The sequence below is a fragment of the Pleurodeles waltl genome, chromosome 7 (genome assembly GCF_031143425.1).
Source record: "Pleurodeles waltl isolate 20211129_DDA chromosome 7, aPleWal1.hap1.20221129, whole genome shotgun sequence".
In the NCBI taxonomy this organism is placed as follows: domain Eukaryota; kingdom Metazoa; phylum Chordata; class Amphibia; order Caudata; family Salamandridae; genus Pleurodeles; species Pleurodeles waltl.
Window position 1 is genome coordinate 1,347,758,807 of NC_090446.1, and position 19,070 is coordinate 1,347,777,876.

General features: G+C 45.1%; 1 protein-coding gene across 1 annotated transcript in view; it reads right to left on the reverse strand.

Moving 5' to 3' along the window:
- Positions 1-19,070, reverse strand: part of PTPRH (protein tyrosine phosphatase receptor type H) — a 634,102-nt gene that overhangs the window by 89,107 nt on the left and 525,925 nt on the right. The window contains exons 17-18 of the mRNA XM_069200757.1: positions 9,051-9,386; positions 7,325-7,594 (exon numbers count right to left, since the gene is read on the reverse strand). Coding sequence (XP_069056858.1) covers positions 7,325-7,594; positions 9,051-9,386 — 606 coding nt within the window. The remainder of the gene's footprint in view (positions 1-7,324; positions 7,595-9,050; positions 9,387-19,070) is intronic.

Sequence of the window (19,070 nt, forward strand, 5' to 3'; positions counted from 1 at the left end):
TGTGTGAAAACAAGAGCACAGTGCAAGGCACAGGGTGAACAAGTAGAGCTGGAGTCTGGAAGAATGGCCCAGCCTACCAAGAGAACAGGAAAGTCAGTTGGGAAACCAACTGCAACACAGCAAAAGAAAGGGAACCTCTCTTCTCAGGAAGAAGTTCTGCCCTCTGAGGGAACTGAGCCTTTGGAGCTTGAACCTTACCAGGTTGAGCTCTTAGGCCCAGGGGGACCCTCAAGGGAGGAGCTGTGTAAGGGACAAGAAACCTGTCCCTCTCTTGAAGGCCTTAGGCAGCAAGCTGCTGAAGAGTCCAAAGGCAAGAAAAATGGAACACATAGGGTCTATTGGGAAGATGGGCTCCTGTACACTGAGGCCAGAGACCCCAAACCTGGTGCCACTAGGAGAGTGGTAGTGCCTCAGCTGTTCAGGAAGTTCATCCTAACATTGGCCCATGACATTCCCCTTGCTGGACATTTGGGACAAACCAAGACGTGGGAGAGGTTAGTCAACCACTTCTACTGGCCCAATATGTCCAACATGGTTAAGGAGTTTTGCCTCTCCTGCCCCACCTGTCAAGCCAGTGGTAAGACAGGTGGGCATCCAAAGGCCCCCCTCATTCCACTTCCAGTGGTGGGGGTTCCCTTTGAAAGAGTGGGTGTGGACATAGTTGGTCCACTAGAACCTCCCACAGCCTCAGGAAATATGTATATCCTGGTAGTAGTGGATCATGCTACCAGGTATCCTGAAGCTATTCCCCTTAGGTCGACTACTGCCCCTGCAGTAGCCAAGGCCCTCATTGGTATCTTTACCAGAGTGGGTTTCCCTAAGGAGGTGGTGTCTGACAGAGGTACCAACTTCATGTCAGCATACCTAAAGCACATGTGGAATGAGTGTGGAGTGACTTATAAATTCACTACACCATACCATCCACAAACTAATGGCTTGGTTGAGAGATTCAACAAGACATTAAAAGGCATGATCATGGGGCTCCCAGAAAAACTCAAAAGGAGATGGGATGTCCTCTTGCCATGTCTGCTTTTCGCTTACAGAGAGGTACCACAGAAGGGAGTAGGATTCTCACCCTTTGAACTTCTGTTTGGTCATCCTGTAAGGGGACCACTTGCTCTTGTTAAAGAAGGCTGGGAGAGACCTCTCCATGAGCCTAAACAAGACATAGTGGACTATGTACTTGGCCTTCGCTCTAGAATGGCAGAGTACATGGAAAAGGCAACCAAAAACCTTGAGGCCAGCCAACAGCTCCAGAAGTTTTGGTATGACCAAAAGGCTGCACTGGTTGAGTTCCAACCAGGGCAGAAAGTCTGGGTTCTGGAGCCTGTGGCTCCCAGGGCACTCCAGGACAAATGGAGTGGCCCTTACCCAGTGCTAGAAAGGAAGAGTCAGGTCACCTACCTGGTGGACCTGGGCACAAGCAGGAGCCCCAAGAGGGTGATCCATGTGAACCGCCTTAAACTCTTCCATGACAGGGCTGATGTGAATCTGTTGATGGTAACAGATGAGGATCAGGAGGCAGAGAGTGAACCTCTCCCTGATCTTCTGTCATCAGACCCAAAAGATGGCACAGTAGATGGAGTGATCTACTCAGACACCCTCTCTGGCCAACAGCAAGCTGATTGTAGGAGAGTCCTACAACAGTTTCCTGAACTCTTCTCCTTAACCCCTGGTCAGACACACCTGTGTACCCATGATGTGGACACAGGAGACAGCATGCCTGTCAAAAACAAAATCTTTAGGCAGTCTGACCATGTTAAGGAAAGCATCAAGGTGGAAGTCCACAAGATGCTGGAATTGGGAGTAATTGAGCGCTCTGACAGCCCCTGGGCTAGCCCAGTGGTCTTAGTCCCCAAACCTCACACCAAAGATGGAAAGAAAGAGATGAGGTTTTGTGTGGACTACAGAGGGCTCAATTCTGTCACCAAGACAGATGCTCATCCAATTCCAAGAGCTGATGAGCTCATAGATAAATTAGGTGCTGCCAAATTCTTAAGTACCTTTGACATGACAGCAGGGTACTGGCAAATAAAAATGGCACCTGGAGCAAAAGAGAAAACAGCATTCTCCACACCTGATGGGCATTATCAGTTTACTGTTACGCCCTTTGGTTTAAAGAATGCCCCTGCCACCTTCCAAAGGTTGGTGAATCAAGTCCTTGCTGGCTTGGAGTCCTTTAGCACAGCTTATCTTGATGATATTGCTGTCTTTAGCTCCACCTGGCAGGATCACCTGGTCCACCTGAAGAAGGTTTTGAAGGCTCTGCAATCTGCAGGCCTCTCTATCAAGGCATCCAAATGCCAGATAGGGCAGGGAACTGTGGTTTACTTGGGCCACCTTGTAGGTGGAGGCCAAGTTCAGCCACTCCAACCCAAGATCCAGACTATTCTGGACTGGGTAGCTCCAAAAACCCAGACTCAACTCAGGGCATTCCTTGGCTTGACTGGGTATTACAGGAGGTTTGTGAAGGGATATGGATCCATTGTGACAACCCTCACTGAACTCACCTCCAAGAAAATGCCCAAGAAAGTGAACTGGACTGTGGAATGCCAACAGGCCTTTGACACCCTGAAACAAGCAATGTGCTCAGCACCAGTTCTAAAAGCTCCAGATTATTCTAAGCAGTTCATTGTGCAGACTGATGCCTCTGAACATGGGATAGGGGCAGTTTTGTCCCAAACAAATGATGATGGCCTTGACCAGCCTGTTGCTTTCATTAGCAGGAGGTTACTCCCCAGGGAGCAGCGTTGGAGTGCCATTGAGAGGGAGGCCTTTGCTGTGGTTTGGTCCCTGAAGAAGCTGAGACCATACCTCTTTGGGACTCACTTCCTAGTTCAAACTGACCACAGACCTCTCAAATGGCTGATGCAAATGAAAGGTGAAAATCCTAAACTGTTGAGGTGGTCCATCTCCCTACAGGGAATGGACTTTATAGTGGAACACAGACCTGGGACTGCCCATGCCAATGCAGATGGCCTTTCCAGGTTCTTCCACTTAGAAAATGAAGACTCTCTTGGGAAAGGTTAGTCTCATCCTCTTTCGTTTGGGGGGGGGTTGTGTAAGGAAATGCCTCCTTGGCATGGTTGCCCCCTGACTTTTTGCCTTTGCTGATGCTATGTTTACAATTGAAAGTGTGCTGAGGCCTGCTAACCAGGCCCCAGCACCAGTGTTCTTTCCCTAACCTGTACTTTTGTATCCACAATTGGCAGACCCTGGCATCCAGATAAGTCCCTTGTAACTGGTACTCCTAGTACCAAGGGCCCTGATGCCAAGGAAGGTCTCTAAGGGCTGCAGCATGTCTTATGCCACCCTGGAGACCTCTCACTCAGCACAGACACACTGCTTGCCAGCTTGTGTGTACTAGTGAGGACAAAACGAGTAAGTCGACATGGCACTCCCCTCAGGGTGCCATGCCCGCCTCTCACTGCCTATGCAGTATAGGTAAGACACCCCTCTAGCAGGCCTTACAGCCCTAAGGCAGGGTGCACTATACCATAGGTGAGGGTACCAGTGCATGAGCATGGTACCCCTACAGTGTCTAAACAAAACCTTAGACATTGTAAGTGCAGGGTAGCCATAAGAGTATATGGTCTGGGAGTCTGTCAAACACGAACTCCACAGCACCATAATGGCTACACTGAAAACTGGGAAGTTTGGTATCAAACTTCTCAGCACAATAAATGCACACTGATGCCAGTGTACATTTTATTGTAAAATACACCACAGAGGGCACCTTAGAGGTGCCCCCTGAAACTTAACCGACTGTCTGTGTAGGCTGACTAGTTCCAGCAGCCTGCCACACCAGAGACATGTTGCTGGCCCCATGGGGAGAGTGCCTTTGTCACTCTGAGGCCAGTAACAAAGCCTGCACTGGGTGGAGATGCTAACACCTCCCCCAGGCAGGAGCTGTAACACCTGGCGGTGAGCCTCAAAGGCTCACCCCTTTGTCACAGCCCAGCAGGGCACTCCAGCTTAGTGGAGTTGCCCGCCCCCTCCGGCCACGGCCCCCACTTTTGGCGGCAAGGCTGGAGGGAACAAAGAAAGCAACAAGGAGGAGTCACTGGCCAGTCAGGACAGCCCCTAAGGTGTCCTGAGCTGAAGTGACTCTAACTTTTAGAAATCCTCCATCTTGCAGATGGAGGATTCCCCCAATAGGGTTAGGATTGTGACCCCCTCCCCTTGGGAGGAGGCACAAAGAGGGTGTACCCACCCTCAGGGCTAGTAGCCATTGGCTACTAACCCCCCAGACCTAAACACGCCCTTAAATTTAGTATTTAAGGGCTACCCTGAACCCTAGAAAATTAGATTCCTGCAACTACAAGAAGAAGGACTGCCTAGCTGAAAACCCCTGCAGAGGAAGACCAGAAGACGACAACTGCCTTGGCTCCAGAAACTCACCGGCCTGTCTCCTGCCTTCCAAAGATCCTGCTCCAGCGACGCCTTCCAAAGGGACCAGCGACCTCGACATCCTCTGAGGACTGCCCCTGCTTCGAAAAGACAAGAAACTCCCGAGGACAGCGGACCTGTTCCAAGAAAAGCTGCAACTTTGTTTCCAGCAGCTTTAAAGAACCCTGCAAGCTCCCCGCAAGAAGCGTGAGACTTGCAACACTGCACCCGGCGACCCCGACTCGGCTGGTGGCGATCCAACACCTCAGGAGGGACCCCAGGACTACTCTAAGACTGTGAGTACAAAAACCTGTCCCCCCTGAGCCCCCACAGCGCCGCCTGCAGAGGGAATCCCGAGGCTTCCCCTGACCGCGACTCTTTGAATCCTAAGTCCCGACACCTGGGAGAGACCCTGCACCCGCAGCCCCCAGGACCTGAAGGACCGGACTTTCACTGGAGGAGTGACCCCCAGGAGTCCCTCTCCCTTGACCAAGTGGAGGTTTCCCCGAGGAACCCCCCCCTTGCCTGCCTGCAGCGCTGAAGAGATCCCTAGATCTCCCATTGACTTCCATTACAAACCCGACGCTTGTTTCTACACTGCACCCGGCCGCCCCCGCGCTGCTGAGGGTGAAATTTCTGTGTGGGCTTGTGTCCCCCCCGGTGCCCTACAAAACCCCCCTGGTCTGCCCTCCGAAGACGCGGGTACTTACCTGCAAGCAGACCGGAACCGGGGCACCCCCTTCTCTCCATTCTAGCCTATGTGTTTTGGGCACCACTTTGAACTCTGCACCTGACCGGCCCTGAGCTGCTGGTGTGGTGACTTTGGGGTTGCCCTGAACCCCCAACGGTGGGCTACCTTGGACCAAGAACTAAGCCCTGTAAGTGTCTTACTTACCTGGTTAACCTAACAAATACTTACCTCCCCTAGGAACTGTGAAAAGTGCACTGTGTCCACTTTTAAAACAGCTATTTGTGAATAACTTGAAAAGTATACATGCAATTTTGATGATTTGAAGTTCCTAAAGTACTTACCTGCAATACCTTTCGAATGAGATATTACATGTAGAATTTGAACCTGTGGTTCTTAAAATAAACTAAGAAAAGATATTTTTCTATATAAAAACCTATTGGCTGGATTTGTCTCTGAGTGTGTGTACCTCATTTATTGTCTATGTGTATGTACAACAAATGCTTAACACTACTCCTTGGATAAGCCTACTGCTCGACCACCCTACCACAAAATAGAGCATTAGTATTATCTCTTTTTACCACTATTTTACCTCTAAGGGGAACCCTTGGACTCTGTGCATGCTATTCCTTACTTTGAAATAGCACATACAGAGCCAACTTCCTACAATTACCTCCAGGGACCTCTTTGCATTAGTGCGAGACCGCTTGGCTTTGCCAGTGGTGGTAGTTGTTTTTAAGTTTTGGAGCTAATCTTCCGCCATGGCGCACCCCTAACCCAAACGTTCACGGCGTGATTCACAAAGAAAACTAATGCATCTACACCCACAGACGTATTACCACACAGGAGTGTAGGTTTAGGTGCTATGTCATCTCAAAACCTTTTAGTAGCTGCAGTCACAGTTTTCCAGGTAAATTCCTGGAAAAGTCATGTAACGTTTTTCACACTGGCATTTCAGGAGTGAAGAGTGTTTCGAAGGTGAAAAAAATGGCCCCCTAGGAGAAACCCTTTCCTAAATACTCCCACATGTTCCGTTACCCTTCAAGACTCTGAAAAAGTATTTGAGCCAGCCCATGACTGGCCAGAAAGCAGTTTGTAAATGAGTATACATGTAAGTGCTTGTGGATGTTCACAAACTTACAAGCCAAAGGCCACCTTGAACACCGACTATTCCCTCCCCATGGGCATTGGATGTTATTCCGGCGGAGTAAGTTTGTTTATATGTGCAAGTTCAACCTTCACGAAAGTTGGCATAGAATCAGGCATTTTCAGTTGTAAAGGTACGACTGAATATGTCTTTATGAATTATACCTCAATGTACTTTGGAAAAATAGCTCCTGAACCATTTATCACTTTGCTCTTTTTTGGGAAACCTCTTTGAAAAAAGGTTCCCAAAACTTCTACCACTCCCATCATTCAAAGTACGCATTCAATAATTATATGGTCTTACAGATATGATTGATGATTCCTTTAGATTTTTCTTAGTTGTTTTGGAATTTGTTTTTTAAGTTTCTTTTTCACAGACACAATTTGGCAATTTTTTATATCATGAGTTGCACAAAAGGCTCTTTAATGTTATTCTTTGGTGACTCCAGACTCCTATCGTTAAAATGTTTGCCACTGCCCAACGTACAAATTATTTTAAGTTAAGTGTGCCCACAGGAGGGCAGATCCACACCAGAGTTTTAGTATTTGCACAGGGTTAAATAGTACATTTGCATTATTATTAATTATCCAGAGAGTTAGCCATGAGCTTGCCCCTCTCAACCCCCCCAGACCAATGGCGGGCTCCCCTTTTATAGATGGTCAGCTAATCAAATTCTCAGCATTTTCTGTATTCTAGATGTGTGGTATTCAAAAGCTGGATCCATGCCAGATTTTCAGGGTAACTATCTGGAATAGCATCACACATAATCTAAACTGAGAACATTACATAGTTAGTGGCTATACTCAAATGTGGTAGAAATCTGGCCCTGGTAAGACAGACTTAGGTGCCCCTTTTCTATTTTATGAGTTAGTAGGTTTATCCAGATTCTGAAAGCAATACTTGACATGGTGCATTTTCTCCCCTTTTTGCTTTCAATGGTGGATTCAAGACCTCTTGTTGGCACAATCTCATAAATGCTGAAGCCTGGAGGTAGGGTCTGTCTATCTTTTAGGCACCAATTCCTAAGGTTTTGAGAAGCATTGTAAACCTCTTGTTACGAAATAGATTTCTGTGCACCCGGCAACTTCTTGTGTGCTCACCTGTGGGATCCGTTTCGCAGAGCACCACCTCTGAGTTGGCAAGCTTTGGACCGGCGATTGTCTGAACGATGACTCCGTACTTGGATGCTGGCTGCAGTCCTGCCACTGTGACACTTCCTTCTTTATTACATGTTTTTGTCAAACTTTTCACTTCATTATTGAGGAGAACTTGGATTCCATCGAACGATCCAGTGGGACAGGTCCACGTGACACCCAAGCTGTAGCCACCACTCACTATTTTACAGTTCACACCAATAGTGGTTCCTGGGACTGTAGCATGAAAAGAGAAACACATATTACATCATATGTTATCAGGACTGTCTGCTGATCACTGCCGCCCATCAAAGCACTAGTGCAGAGATCTTTGATCATATATGAAGACTTAGACAGTAGATGTAGTGTTCACATTTTTCTGCCTACAGTGAGCAGATCCATTTTCTATTCTTCATCTTTACACTATGGTTTCACATTGACATAACTCACATGTGCAGTGTACCTTACTTGGCTCTTTTTGGAAACCACACTGCTATTTTTGCCATCTCTTTCTGTTAATGGATATACAAAGTTATAGAACCAGAATAATACTTTCAAAATACTGTCTGACATAAATATAGTGTCCTAAATGTTGTTTACACAAGTATCATCCTATTGGAGTTAAAGTAAATCAACAACCCATTTGATGGCAGCGTGGTGTCATATCAGGGGCATAGAAGCAAAACCGGAATCAGTTTAGGGACCAGGAAGTGGTTGTGTGCGTACGGCCATAGACAAGTGAGGAACACAAGTGTTCAGAAAAGGGCACAGGTGGGCACTTGGATATTTGGATGCATGATGAGGTAAACGTAGGGCAGATGGGTGTCAGGCCAAGGGCACATAAGATAATATTCAGGTGGGTTTTAAAGGAAAATATAGGTTGTGTGATTAGGGCAACAATATAAAGATAGAGTCAAGTCAGGGATACAGGAGGGGGGATGGATGTGGAATGGGAGTGGAAGGTGGCCAGTTGCCACATCAGCGTTGTGAGAGGCAAGTGTCAGATCCGGGCTGTAGAAGGAAGGGGCTCATATAAAGTCCCTGGGAGAATGGTTAGGCCTGAAAAAAGGCAAAACAGGAACAAGTGTGAAAAGTCAAGTCTCAGCAGGGGATTTGGAACTGTCCCACAGTCAGTCAGTACAGAGCCGATTGAGTGTGGCGGAATTATAAATGTTGACACCTGATTATGAACCGCAAAGAACAAACTGACTGAAAATATCTGATTACATTAATATAGGAAGATGCAAGTCCAGAACCATGTGCAAACTGCTTCCAGAGCCGGCACAACAATGCTGTCTTTGAACAGTAGCCTCACTGGTCAATCCCTTAATTCCTGCATTGAGGGGGCAGGAGAGATCGAGTAAGAGCTGAGGAGGGATCACTAGAAACCACGTATTTCAGCCCTTCTGAGTATCCTGTCCCCTCTAAGTGTCTTTTCTCTGTATGGACTAATAGCTTTTTCCAGCAATAACCTAACCAAAAACAGCAGCCCCCTCTTTGGGTCACATTTTCACACCTAGGTGAATAGACAAGCATATGTCAATGAGAAAGGACCTAAAACATATTTTCAGAAAAGCAGCTCATGTTCTCACTTGAGGACAACAACTCCTATAAGCCAGTTGAAAAGAATGACCATGTCCACCCATCCCCTTGAAGACCCTATTTCACCGGGTGATGACATATTCAGCCTTACCTGTCTGTGCACGCTTTGTCACAGCTGGACTGTATGTTGTGATGGATGAACCTGTTTCTCGACGCCTCCTTGATCCGGAAGCAGCAGCTGGAATGAATGTGCTGTTGGTAAAGCTCCGAAACTCAAAGGTGTAATTCATCCCAGGGGTGAGATCTCCAATGGTATAATTCCTTAAAGAAGGGCCAAGAGTGGTGTTTTTTGAGTCATTCGTGTCAGACGTGGTAGTGATCAGGAATCCAGAGAGGTCGGATATGCTTAGCAGATTGATGTCCCAGGATAAGAGGGCGGTGGTGTTGGTGACGCTAACATCACTGAAGGTGCGTACAGTCTGTGGATCTGAAGGAAACACACATGTATACAAATATATTAATATATATGTATTATTTTATCACAGGTTCTCTATAACATAAAAAAAAACTCCAATGGCAATGATTGGATTTTAGTATCTCTCTGGGGTCCTCTATGTCTAGGATCCTCATAGTCATTCAGGACTCCTCCATAGCATTAAAGAGATTTACACATCATCGTCGGCACGCCTACCATGACATTCTTGACCCTCCAGGTCATTCAGTGCCTTTCTTTCCCTGTCTCGAGGCAAAATTGGACAGAGCCATGATTCTAGCAAATATATTCTTCTTGGTTTTAACTAAAGGGAGCCATGACTGTGCATCATCAAACTGAACTCCTAAACAGGAGAAGGAATTAACTTTAGCAAACTTATGCCCCTGTGCATAAAAGGATTGTACTGTTAACAGCTTGGGCCCAACTAATATCACAAAGGACTTAACATTTTTAGGTAAGTCCAAAGCACCCATAAAAGGCACAAAACAATCCACTAACTTTTGCAGTCCCATGCCTGTTCTGGCTTGGAGCACCGCATTACCTGGGTATAATACTGTAGGGGGAGGTCATTTACCCACCCTCAAGAAATCCTGACCTAATACAATTAAAGGAATCAGAACAGGAACCATCATTGTTATAACATACTATTGCTGACAAGCTCTTATGGAAGTCTTGGAGAAAAACTACAATATTAGGGTCAACTCCCACACTCAAAAGCATGCCCGATAGCTTATCCGGATTGACTGTGTCAAAAGCTTGTGTTAGCTCATTAAAGGCCATATACACAGAGCCTATTTTGGTGATTGTGTACTTATTCATAACAAGTGGCAAGTTTAAACACTGACCAACAGTACTCAAGCGAGGCCTAAAGCCATTCTGCAAATCTGTGAAAATATGGTTCTCAAATGCCTTGGTTAGTAATCTGCTTAAGGACCACTCTCCCAATTACCTACAGAGTCAATTACGCAGATGGGTTAGAAACATTTAGGTATCTCATTCAGTCTGGCTAAATCTCCGGTTCGCTTAGATGCAAGTGAGCCGGAATTCCACCCGGTCTGGGGTGCTTGTTTTTAGACAGCCCTAATGTTCCAGCCTTGACTTCTCTTGTGAACTCTGAAGATGAAGTTATGTGAACTATATTTCCGAAGAGGAAGGGGTGAAGCAATTAATATCACCCACCTCTCAGCCTTGATGTGGGAACAGGCATCACCCATCTCAGTCTGAGCAAAGAAAGGATGATTAACAATGACCCAGAATAAGCTGCTCTTTGCTAGACAGCTGACATCATCAGTAAGTTTTATGCCTTTTGATCTCATTTTTATAAACTGAGCGACAAGTTGCAATCAGATGTTTATCTCTGGAGGATGTCTTTAATGTCTTTATCAGGCTCCTCTGGGCCCTAGAACATGAGGTATCAAACCACATTTGACGGTGTCTGCGGGGGGATTGTTGAACCGGGCAAACAAGAGATGTTGCACATATCCAGCCATGCTGTCAAAAGCTCCTAAAATATTCACCCCATCTGCTGACAGCTAATTAGTGAAGTCACTGAGACAATTATAAAACAGCTTGGTCTGAAACTCCAAGACAGCTATTTTAAGTATTCTTCCCTGGGCAACTGCAACCACTTACCTGGCCCATTCCTGGACCATCGCACGACTAATTGAGTTGTGATCGCTAAATATAGTGTCTAAGACTCATAAGCCAAAAACAGATCTAAACAAGGAGGAAGACACATATATAAAGTCAACTGTAGTGTCCCATCCTCGACCTGGAAAAGTAGGGGGTATAAACGTGGCCCCTTGATGAGGTAACAACTCTAACTTCAGAACCAGGTCAAATTGATGGATCAAGAAATCTAAAAGTTCTCCTTGGAGTGTATGTTCCATGTCTAAGTGACAGTTGTGTTAAGGTCAGCCGCACACCCACACGTGGAGATGTTAAAACCCCCAGTAACAAGAACGAGATAGGTAAGGAGACTTCTCAATGTGTAAATTCATGAAATTCATGAAAGCAATAATGCGAATTGGCGGTGTAAAAATTAATCAATAAAAAGTTGGAAACTTTGGAAAAGTTCACACCGCACCTGCACAGCAGTGAACCTTTATCAGGTTCTGTGTGTTGGGCTGAAACGAGAGGGAAAGTCGAGCGGTCAAGACACCTTTGGCTCGGCCCTTATGAGATGCAATGGCTGGTATGTACACAGCCTTGAATCCATCTAAACAAAACGAGACTGAGGGGTCCCAAGTCTCCTGAACACAAATCATATGTGATTATTTTTTATGAATTCAAGCCATATCAGATCATTTTTTTGGACAAAGGGCCCGCTTCGTTCCAGCCTAATATCTCGAGATTGGCCATACCACACTCTGTCCCCGTGACTATGCCACATGATGACTGGATAGCTTTATTAACTGTCTACCATCAATCAAAATTTGCCAGAGAATTTAGAGGTTCAAGCCTGTTACTCGGAGGGAATAAATCTGGCAAGCTAACACCCAAGTTGTGTCCATGTGTGCGCGTAAATGGTGCATGGTTGATGTTAACAGAGGCCACTGGCAACTGAGTAGCATTGACTAAATCAATACGGGGCTTGTAAAAAACAAAACAAAAAAAAACAGAGGCAAGACTTAACAGAACTAGTCCTCTGTGACAGTTGTCGGTGTCAGTACTTCAGGAGCAACACCAGGACCATTTGCCAAAACACAGTCTCCGTCAAATGATTTTTTAATTGAGCCCAATCCAAACCACCCTCCTGACCATAATAAAGTGTTGGAGTAGCTGACCGCCATGTCTGTGTATCTGCCCAGTCAATGTAGCACATTATTTTTTAAGTGAGTGAAGTTCTCCCTCGACCCTTCCCTTAGCGGGGGTACATTACACAAAACAACCACATATGGTGTACATCAGGTGGGAGATTTATGATTGCTTTAGCTGGAGCGCAGCTACAGGTGTTGTGAATGGGCACAGGCACACATTTGCCAGCCAACTCTGGCCAAGCAGAGGGACTCTCACAAGGGTGCACGTAGCAGACCAAAGGTCTTGTGGTCTCTCCTGGCCCCCACCTCACTGTGTTACCCCTTGTGTCAACTGGACCTGCATTGAATCCACCACTCAACTGCGCTAACCGGGCACCACTCAACTGCGCAAACGTGCAGGGGCACAACACTTGAACTGTAGCATTTATTATTTTTTTTTTACCACAAACTTGACCCGAAGATATTGGAGCGCTTTACATGAGTACCAGTTACATTACACAAGGACACATTCATTTTTGTAGGCAAAGGGAGATTAAGTGATTTGCCCAGAATCACAGGATATTGATGCAGAGACTCGAACTTGGTACCCCAGTTCCAAAGTCGACAGCTCTGGCTGTAAGGCCACAGCCTCTCACTAAGCGTTTATGGAGCTGGTCCATGATCCTTCATCTGAGAGGCCAACTGACACAAGATCTTCTCCACAGCCCCAATTGTGCAAAGACATTAACTAAATTACTTTGCACATAAGCACTCTATTTGTTCCATTTGAAAATTTAAATCGGCCATCTGTTGGTTGAGGGGGTTCTCAATGAATTTTTTGTGTCTCCCCTGTGAGAGTTTAGCAATGTTCTGGTCAGAGTTATTATCCACTCATAGGGGAGGCACTAGTTCTTTCCTTTTTTTCTTATAAGCTGTCTGGACCAACTTAGGTGAAAGATCTTAGGTCCCCCAAATGTCTTCAATGGCTGTAGGATAGATATCAGTCGAAATAGTCAGACATTTTGCCCCAGTAGGTCTGCTGGAGTCTACTCGCGCCCCACTGACCTGCTGTTCAGACCCTAGAGCGCATAGTCCTAGCTACTCTTCTACTGTAGTGATTTCCTCACTCAAGGCTACCACAGCGCATGTCAAAGATTACCTTATAGTAGATTTGTGGTGAGGTTTTTTACTCGGGGGATCGAATTCTGAGAAACAGCAGATGAGTGTAAGTTTCCTCATCCTGAGTGGCGCCCCTGATTTAGGCAAAAGATAGGTGGCCTGGCCTCGTTCGGCTGCAAACAGGCCCCTCTTGGTCCGGTCACAGCCTGGGGGATTCCCACCTGTGTCCTGCGCTGCGGGTTACAAAAGCTCTACTTGAGCGCTGTAGCCCCTCCTCCTGCACCATGGGCCTCAGACAGGGAGACTTCTGGGCCTTGCAGCCTGCCAAGCAGTAGTACAAACAAGCAACAACTAGTCCCTGAAGTCTTTCATGGACCATAGGTTTTTTGCAGGGGCCATATATTGTGAATGTAAATGTAAATCAGGATCTTTCATGCCACTGTTCAGCAGTAAAATTGATGTCATGCTGGGCCTTCCATATTATCCAGGGACCCTCTATATAATGAATGGATTCTTCATGCAACTGAAGGACAGAAAATGGCATCCAGGGATCCTCAATGGCATTGAGAGATTAATGATTTAATTGAGCTATCCTCTGAGTCTTTTGAAGAGTTCCCATACCATTCAAGAGCTCTCATTTTCATTCATTTATTCCAGTGTACTGAAAGAGACTGGACTTCCCTGACCCAGTAGAATTGGCAATGTAAGTCTGTGAAAAAGCTGTGATAGAAAAGTTGCACATCATTTATGTACAGCTCTTTATAAGCTGCATGGTAATGTTTTGAGCTGACTGGTTGTGTGGTGACTGAGAAGGCGAAGGTTTATTCTGGCCCAGGGGTTTGCTATGAGGGGTTTTAGAACCCCATAAGTGTACTTCATTTTATGCTCTGTGAAGTGATGTTTGAGCATTGGCTTACGTATGTGGGTGAGAAGTTGAGCATTGGAGAACACGATTTGATCAGTGTCTATAACTGGGTTCCATCCAGAGAAAGTCACATGTTGTTGATGATTGCCCTGTTTAATGATTTCTCTCAGTCCCTGGGACTTCATGGACCGTGTTACATAGTTGGAGTGTAAGACGATGCTCTGAGTCTTTTACATTGAAGTTGAAAGTTGGGCAAAGTTTACATGTTTGAGAAGCACTTCTTCTGAGTGAGCTGTTTATTTTATGGGTCTTTGTTAGTGGGGGCAATGCAATGAGGGCAACACCCTTCAGTACCCTGGTGGGACCCCCTAGAGGACAGCACCTTTAGGAAATGGTCACCAGGTAGGTCCACAGAAGGTAGCATCTTCCCCCTTCCAGACATCAAGATACATCAAGAAACCGAGATTAACAAATTCATGTGCAAGACTTAATTGTAAGGAAGCAAGATCATGATGGGCCATGATGGACCCAGCTCCATGTGATGAACCAGCAGATGACACCTGGTCATCTTTCAAGGATTTCCGAAAGCTATTCATTGTGGAATTAGAATTCTAGATCCAGGTTTTAGAGGTCCCCGAATCACTACAGATTACCAGTCTACTTAATATTTATTTATGTTTACAGATGAAGCATAGGTGTTTGTCAAACGTTAAGAGGGGGCAGGTAAAATAAGCATTTTATTCATTTTCTACATAAGCAGCATTTGTACAGGGGAATCCTTATGCATGGTAGGTGAGGAATCAACTGAACCTTTTATCATGCTACGCTGAAAAAACACTGCTTCTTAGGGGGACTTCTACCTAACCTAAGCATACAATATGATTTTGGCATACGGAGATATCACTATTTACTCCTCTGATGCTCTATAGTACTCTATAAGCACAGCGATTGGTGATCAGAAGGAGCTGTAAACTCTGTTAAATACTATGTTTCACTGTAGTACAGTGCCCTATTCTATACTAACATGTTCTATCCTATCTGGACATGGTGCGTGATGCTGTTCATTACTTGCTCACTTTAATCAGATTTAAAGGTAGCTCCCATGTTAACCTATGAGAGGGACAGGCCTTGCAACAGTGAAAAACGATTATAGCAATATTTTACTGCCAGGACATATAAAACACATTACTATATGTCCTACCTTAACCATACACTGCACCCTGCCCTTGGGGCTATCTAGGGCCTACCTTAGGGGCGCCTTACATGTAAGAAAAGGGAAGGTTTGGGTCTGGCAAGTGGGTACACTTGCCAAGTCGAATTTACAGTTAAAACTGCACACACAGACACTGCAGCTGCAGGTCTGAGACATGATTACAGAGCTACTCATGTGGGTGGCACAACCAGTGCTGCAGGCTCACTAGTAGCATTTGGTTTACAGGCCCTGGCACCTCTAGTGCACTTTACTAGGGAATTACTAGTAAATCAAATATGCCAATCATGGACAAACCAATTACATACAAGTTACACAGAGAGCATATGCACTTTAGCACTGGTTAGCAGTGGTAAAGTGCTCAGAGTTCAAAAGCCAACAGCAACAGGTAAAAAAAAAATAGGAGGCAGGAGGCAAAGAGACTGGGGATGACCCTGTAAAAAGGGCCATTTCCAACACTTATCTTCTACAGCACTGACACCTAATCCAGATCTCTAGGTGGGATGTGTGGGAATGTCAGAGCTAATGAGCCTGTTAAACTGAAATACAGCAAGAACGCACTTGATTGACGAGTGGTGATTGTCTAATGACTCCACTGAAGCCGATACTTGTTTAGTGTGGGCATTACTCTTCCAACTTAAATACTGCCTTGGGTCCATCAAGGCATAATAGGTGTGTTTAACTCTGAACTTCTTAAGGTACTCTCTGAATTCCCTCCCAATCTTGAAAAGGTAGACCAATCACTTACTGCAGCTACTCTTAGACACTATGGTCTGTGTACATCTTTTTGTTTAGTTTTGGGTTAGTACTGTAGAAATTGCACTTCCAGATATCTCAAGAAGCCATCTGCTACCACCTGCATCTGTAGCTGAACCATCACCACATCCACAATGCCACGATCACAAGCCCTGCTCATGCATGCAAATTAAATTGGCTGTTTCAGGTGATCGAGGCTCCCAGAATCAAATGTATCATAATTACCGTCTCAAGAAACCACACCTTAGCCTAAATCTAAACCTTTGTCTTTGGACTGATGACCATTGTGGGCTGGATCTATATTTTGATGTGGCAGAGAAAATGGAGCAACTAGTTTGGTGCCTCTCAACAGCAGCCTTCCTTATAGTTCTGTTGCCATTTGCACAAGCAGGTTTCTAGTTTCCCGTGCATCAGAAGTGCCATTGACCTTTATCTTTGAGAATCATCCATGATGCGTACTTGAGATGTGTTCTGTCGCCAGCTGATTATTGGAATCTTTCCTCAGCACCTCAATCAAGTTGGATGAAGTGGTTGCTCTGGACATGGCAGTCAGTGCCCGCCATAAACTTGACATGCATCTCAGTCTGATCTGAATCTGGGGCCTCAAATTGTCTATTTAGATCTTATATTTCCCTAAAAAAACTTGCCTGGTTGCCCACCCTGGATTACACACAAGTTAGATGTGCACGTGTTTTTAACTGAGGTATCTATTTCTCAATGTAAGGAGGGGGCACGAGGCTAAGCCACTGAAGATGGGGATCACTGGCTCGTCTTCCATGATCATAATGATCAGCGGCCATGTAAATAAAAAAGAAAATATCTACGCTCCCCCAAGATTGCAACTGATTCAGATTCAAGCCATACATACCAGTGCTGCTTCTTTAGGGCAAGGATATTGTTAATGTATGTGATGATGCAGTCATCTCTTTGCACATTTCTCTGCCAGCACCTCCTTGGGGCTGGCATTGATTTAAAGTGTCATTGCTCATCATTGGTGATTTAATTTTGCCAGAATGAGGAAAAGGTGCAAACAGCCGTTTGCAACATACTCCTCACAACACAAAATGGAATTCAATGACAAGCACCTGCACTGGCAATCCGATTGGCCCAATGCCCTCCTACACATTCCTGGGTCCTACAAATGCAACCCAGAGGCGTAGTTGCTCACAACCATTCACAGTATCTGCTCAGCAGCCAATCATCATGGCATTAACACAGCAGCCAATGTTGACTCGTCACATTTAGATGAATCAGAACTGATCTCTCTGTTGAAGCCATAGTTATGGGCAGCTTTGGTTCATACAAAACAGTTTTGGCAGCCTCCACCTTCCTAGAATACTTTCAGGTGTAGAAGGTAGCGCTTGCCCTTTCGTGTCAGACTGGGCAGCAGTACACTATGAATCCAGAAGTAATCAATAAACCTTTGAAAGATGTTGGCAATATTTCCCGCAATGCAAACACAGGACCTGTGGATCCACATCTGCAGATGTGGCTACATGTAATTTTTGGAGTTAGCAGACAGGAGATGAGTATTTATTTTGTATTATGGTAAGCTTCATGGCAGAGATGCAACATTTATAGTCTTTTCTAGGTCTGGGATTTGCCAGCGCAGATGTCAAACAGACCTATCACTATGATGATAAACAGAGTGGGATCTTGGTCTTCCTCTTTCAACCAATGGATTTTGTTGGTCAGTCTCTTTAAACCACTTGCTTGAGAATTTGTCAATCACATCTTGGATCAGCCCAGAGGAGTATTCATCTCTCACCCAATGCAATAAATTTGTAGTTTGGGTATATCTTTCCGCCTCAACTTGACTGCTTTGCATTGAACTGCACGAAGGGCTAATTTACAACTGTAGATTGCTAGGTCTGCTGGCTCCTTACTGTGCTAATGCTGAATGAGCACATTTAATGCTAATACAGCATTAGCATGCTAAAGCCTTTGCCTTTTATTCTGTTTGTTTTTAGATCCCTTTAATTGTATAGGCATGTGTGTCTGGTGCTCCAGTACCCTGGAGACACTGAATTATTTTCTTTGCAACACGTAGATCATGTGATTGTTGTTACTAATGGATGTAATGACATGACTGCAAGAATCCAGGCGGCCCTCAAACCACAGAGAGAGCAAAAATATTGAGCGCAACCAGTAAACAGAGATTTATATTCCACTTTATATATAGTTATTGAACTTATTTGCAAGAAATAAACCAAAAAGAAGCCTAAATCCCCATGTTGACCCAAAATAATATGCCCCAATTGTGCCATCAGACACTACTTCCCTGTGACTTTGGACTTACACAGTGTCACTTCCATCAACTCCTATGTTTAAAACCTTCAATACACAGCACTGTGCATAGATGACAGTGATTTATTACAACCGTTGGAAGGTACCTTGTACAAGATGGAATATGGAAAGGACCTGGACAAGCCTGTAGAACAAAGAACACTACGATAGTCAGAAAGCTATTTACTTCAGTATTTTTGGAAGTCGTAGGACTGAAATGTCATACTTTCACCATTCTTCATTGTTACTGCACTATTATTTTATTGTGTATGTAACTCAACCTACATGCTACATATGCTAGGTCTTGATTATTTAACCAAAGTAACATGATAAGTCAAGGGCGGGTTTTCAGGCACAACAATTTTCATTTCTGGCCATATACCTAGTAGTCTAGGTAATACAGAATACATGCAAGCCTCAGCCTTAGTTTTGACACAACTATATAGCCCCTAGAACTTTCACGTCTGGAAAAGAGCCTGACAGACACCAGGGCCTCATTACCAATTGGTCAGAAAAGTCAACTTGGGTGCCAACAGCGAACGTTGCCTGAATGGGCATAACATGTTTTGCATCACTCAATGGTGGAACATGTGCTGTTATCCACTAAGTGATACATAGGCCTTCCTGTTTTCACTTTCTATTTGTTGGTTTTTTTCTAGTGTTTCGGAATGTTTTCTTCAAAAACTGCAAAAATCAGTGGTGAT